This window comes from Hakea prostrata, chromosome 1 (genome assembly GCF_041222555.1).
Source record: "Hakea prostrata isolate BN-2017 chromosome 1, UWA_Hpros_2, whole genome shotgun sequence".
Taxonomy (NCBI): Eukaryota; Viridiplantae; Streptophyta; class Magnoliopsida; order Proteales; family Proteaceae; genus Hakea; species Hakea prostrata.
The window spans coordinates 70,467,855-70,472,913 of NC_142600.1; the positions used below are offsets into that span (position 1 = coordinate 70,467,855).

The 5,059-nt window shown below is 39.5% G+C and overlaps 1 protein-coding gene across 1 annotated transcript; it reads left to right on the plus strand.

Moving 5' to 3' along the window:
• The first annotated feature begins 279 nt into the window (after positions 1–279).
• LOC149029699 (zinc finger (C2H2 type) family protein) lies at positions 280–4,150 on the plus strand. The gene has a single exon (XM_089142024.1). The coding sequence runs from the start codon at positions 896–898 to the stop codon at positions 2,183–2,185; it is 1,290 nt and encodes a 429-aa protein (XP_088998150.1). The 5' UTR covers positions 280–895; the 3' UTR covers positions 2,186–4,150.
• Positions 4,151–5,059: the final 909 nt, after the last annotated feature.

Sequence of the window (5,059 nt, forward strand, 5' to 3'; positions counted from 1 at the left end):
GTTGAGGATCCTTTCACGACAAAAGTGATTCTGAAAGTGAGTCGATGTTATTTATACCCCCGCTTCAAAATGATGAGTCTATTTGGAAACCACCTCAAGAGGTGGTTTCCAGTGGATTTCATTTTTTAGGCAAAAACGTGGATCCGAGCTGATTCATGATCCCCTTAGAATCGGACTCATTTTTAAACCAAACGCGTTTTTTTGTTGGACTCATGATTCCCTGGAATTAGATTCCAGGGAATTGCGGAACCAAACGCCTCCTAACCTAATTTCATGAACATGCATTTTCACGGACGATGACGATGATGAACTATGCTGTGGACTTATGAGTTGCTTACATGTGGCGTCCGTCCTCATCAAATCAATCCTAGCCGCCCGATTGGTGGGCCCCGGATAGAAGCTAGGGTACACCTCCATCCTCCACACACCGCGTACCAACAAATCATATTCGGACTGAAGAAGAAGAAGCTTCGCCTGTGTTCTGTACTCTCTTCGCTAAAATTGCATTTCTGGGTTTCAAAAGGTAAAGGTTTCTCTGTTAGGCGCAGGAATCAATCAAAAGGCTTCGTTTTGGAAAATGTTTCGAACAAAAACAGCTCTCTCTGAGATGAGTCATCATCAGCCGCAGCACCACCGTTTTTCTATACGTTAAAGGTCAGCCAAATACCTTTTCTGCTTCTCTCTTCTCTAATTAAAGACGAACGAATTCCTTGTTTTCTTCCCTCCATAAATTCTGTTTCTGGATCTCGCGTTGGTGAATATCAATAAGCCTCAGAGCAGGCGGCAGTTGCTGTGAACATGGTGAATCATGAATTATCATTTTCACTCTTCAAATGTATCTTTTCTGCATATTTGTTGATTTGAGAAAGAGGGAAGAGGAAATAAGAATCTGGGTATGGTTGGGTTTATCAAATTCCGCATAATTTTCTCCTCGATAGTCCCTGTAAGTTCATCTAGTCAGTTCCCAGTTGTTGCCTCGACTAGATTGTTTCATTGTGGATCCACATCGGGTTTTGGGTATCATGCCTCTGCTTATTCTTCCTCTTCAATGGTGCCAAAATTAGCTAGAGACAATGTTGCAATTTTCTGGGACTTGGACAATAAGCCACCTAACTCGTTGCCTCCCTATCATGCGGCTGTTAAACTGAAGACTGCCGCTTCTGCATTTGGTGTTGTTCGATCAATGGTGGCCTATGCCAATCACCATGCTTTTAGTTATGTTCCTCCTGTGGTCAGAGAGAAGAGGAAAGAGAGGAAGACACTGGATCAATTGGAGAAAAAAGGATTGGTTAAACCTGCTGAACCTTATGTATGTCGAGTTTGCGGGAGAAAATTCTATGTTCATGAGAAACTTGTTAATCACTTCAAGCAAATTCATGAACGGGAACAGGTGAAGCGGTTGAGTCAGGTGGAATCAGCTAAGGGCAAAAGGAGGGTGAAGTTGGTAGCGAAGTTTTCAATGAAGATGGAGAAGTATAAGAATTCTGCTAGGGATATTTTAACCCCAAAGGTTGGTTATGGTCTAGCAGATGAATTGAAGAGGGCAGGGTTTTGGGTTCAAACTGTGTCAAATAAACCCCAAGCAGCAGATAATGCATTGAGAAATCATATAGTGGACATGATGGATCACAAGTTGTTTGAATGTTTAGTCCTTGTATCAGATGATTCTGATTTTGTTGATGTTCTGAGGGAAGCAAGACATAGGTGTCTCAAGACTGTAGTAGTTGGTGATAATAATGATGGGGCTCTTAAAAGATGCTCGGATTCTGCATTTTCGTGGAATGAAGTCATCTTGGGGAAGGCAAAGAAGGAGGCTGTATCAGTTGTAGGACGTTGGAAGGACCGTGAGGTCTTAAAGAGACTTGAATGGACATATAGGTCTGAATTGGAGAAAAAAGTGGTTAACTTTGACAACTCTGAAGTCGAGAGTGAGTTTATGAACAATGAAGCTCTTGTTGTTGACAAAAATGATGATTCTGAGCTGAAAGAGAAGCGCAAACCTTGGTGGAAGCTGGACTCCAGTGATAATGAGCCTAAGCTTGCCAACTCTGAAGATGAGAGTGAGGGTATGAGCAATGAAGATATTTTGGTTGACAAAATTGATGACTCTGAACTGAAAGAGAAGCCTACACCTTGGTGGAAGCTGGACTCCAGCGATGATGATGTTGCATCAAATTCTTCTTAATGTTTTTTCATTCAATATCTTGTTGATTATGTACCATGGTCAGGTTTCTATCACATTTTTTGTCATGAATGAGGTCAACCATGCAACGACAACCTTTTCTTTGTTCCCCATATGCCAGTGCAATGAGAAACAATGTTTTCTTGGTGTCTTTTGTTAACACAACTTCACTTCAACACAACTTAAAACCAACTGAAATCTGCAAATTTTAGTTCCTTGATGAGTCTTGCTCTCTCATGGAAATGAATAAGGAATATGTGGTTCATATTCATTTATTACCTTATTGTTAAGATAGTCTTGGAATTTTAGAATCATTTTATCATCCTTTATATTGTTCCTTGTGTTTTCCTGAAAGACATTATAGAATTAATATCCAATTGGTATAGTGGGTTTATTAGGTTGAAGGATGAGATTTGTATGCTTGGCGTAAGTCTAGTCATAACCTCCCTTCCAGTTTCCTTGTGTATTTGATTCATAGGAATTTCTCTGGTACCTTTAGCTGTTTAGTAAATACAAGAATGAAACTGAACTTTACTCGGATTAGCATTTACACATTTTTTATCTATAGCATGATGGTTAGTGTTGTCGTTTAAGATACTTTTATTGTTGAAGTGGATAGTGAAGACTAATTTATTTCTTACAGGCACAGACATAAGATGCATGTGAACACAGATGGTATCACTAAGACTCTAATGTTGTCTATAACAGTTGTTTAGGTCAATCTTTTCTATGTAAATAAAAACTAATAAAACCTGTCCAGGCCAAGAATAATTGTAGGATGAATTTTGAATTTGGTAGTTCAGTATGCAAATATTGGAAAACTAGGATCTTTTTATATAATCTAATAGAAAGATCTCTTGAATTGGAGAATCAAGATGAAAATGAACTGCTGGGACAAGTAGATCTTGAATCAGTTCTGTCAGAGAAACAGAAAGATATCAAAGAGAATTTTGGAAAACAAAAGTTTGGATACTATTGCATTTCTGCAAACTCTCCTTATTGGTAGGGACAAATCTGAAGCCTTGATGGCTTGGGATGAATGCGTCCAACGTGGAAAGTATCCTCTCTCTTACTAGCTTACAAAAAGTTCTCAATCCTTAAGGAATGAGTATAAACCATTGAAATGCATACATTTGAGTAGTGATTAGAAAGGCAGGGTTATAGATTTTGGTTTGAGTTTGTGAAGTTTCTTCTCATTTTTGAGCATTGATTTGTTAGCCAAGGTTGAGGATGATCATCTGTTGCAGTTAGAGCAGGATTATGCATTTGCTGTGCTGCCTAGTTTTTGGACCTGCTGATGGTTTCTGAGGCAGCAGAGTCATGGAGAGCTTGATGGCTATGAAAGTTTACTACGGATGGCATCACGTTCTCTTCTGTCTGCCTCTTGTTTTCCTCCTGCCTCTCTTATCCTCAGGTGATTGTTTCCTTTCCCCATACCCTGCTAGTCAGGTCTTTTGCACTTCCAAATTACCAAGATGAAATGCAACTTAGGCTACTTAGCTATCTTTCGCATTTTTTTGAACTGCTTTGAGGATCTGCTCCGAAAACATAATAAGAAACATGATCATCTGGTATTCGGGCCTCCGGATATATCTTTTTTCAGGAGTATCCAGATTGTCGACACCATATAGCTGAGATTTTCCTGTTTTCTTGGGCATTTGTTGTTCCTTTTACTTTCACCTTGACTTTCATTTTTCACTCGTTTTCAATTTCTTCATTTTCCATTTTTCCCTCTTTGCTTGAAAGGATCTATGTAGCCAACTGCATTTAATTGAGATAAAGCTTTTTTGTTTCTACCCTTGATTGGGGCCTGTTCACTACCAGAAAAGAGAATAAGGCTACAACTTTTATCTACGGAAGCCGCTTTTGCCATAGGGAAAAAGATTTATGCCTACAAAAATCATGCCTGCTGTAGGCATAAATCGCTAAACAGCTACAACCTCATTTGCCCGTAGATAAAAAAGAAAAGAGATGACGGAAACTGAGATTGCTGTCGTCTTAGATGGAGTTCTCTACGGTAATCAATTCTTCTGTAGTGTAAAGGGCTTCCATAGTAAGCACTCCCGTAGTGAAAATACTTTTAGTCTTCCCACTTAAGGGTTTCTCTCTCTGCCTCCTCTGATGGCTTAGACGTTTCTCTCTCTCATCCTCTAAAGCTAACGCTTGTTTCAGAAACCTATTTTCAGAGCAAAATAGTGAAACGGTAGAGCAGAAGTGGAAGAATCACTCTCAGTTGAAGGCAGTCAGTTGCAGCACCGTTGTTGAAAGTTGAAACATCTCAATCCCTAAGGTGGCTCCCAAGTGATGGTTGAAAGAATAGGTATGTCTACCGATCTAGTTGTCCTTGTTCTTGATCTTGTTCTTGACCTTGCAATAGTTTAGGGTCTATCAATTTCCTCTGATTATTGGTTAGTTCTGTGCCATTAATCTATGTTAATGACTAGCTCTAACCCGCTGAGCTACCTGAACCACTTTCCTAAAGTGTGTGTTTTCTTCATCGAATAGCGCCCTACCGTCATTTTTTCCTGGCCGGTCTAACTCTTAGGTTTATACAGTCCGACTATTAGTTTTTATAACTTGGTCCGACCATCTGGTCTAGGGTCAGTCCAACCATCTGTCAAGGAAACTCAATCAAAGTAGTCTTCTACTATTTATCAATTATCTAGAAGAGTAAGACAGGTAAATAACTCTTCCGTAGTTAGACTCCGAATCTAACTTTGTTATTTTACACTATATAAACACCACAAGCTAGCATACAAAAGTAAGTATTTATATTCTATGGGATCAATTACTTGAATTCTTTATTGAGTAGTTGAGATCATATCATTGGCACTGACTTGCTCGTCGGAGACGTACCTCGACCCCCCAAGGTCGAGC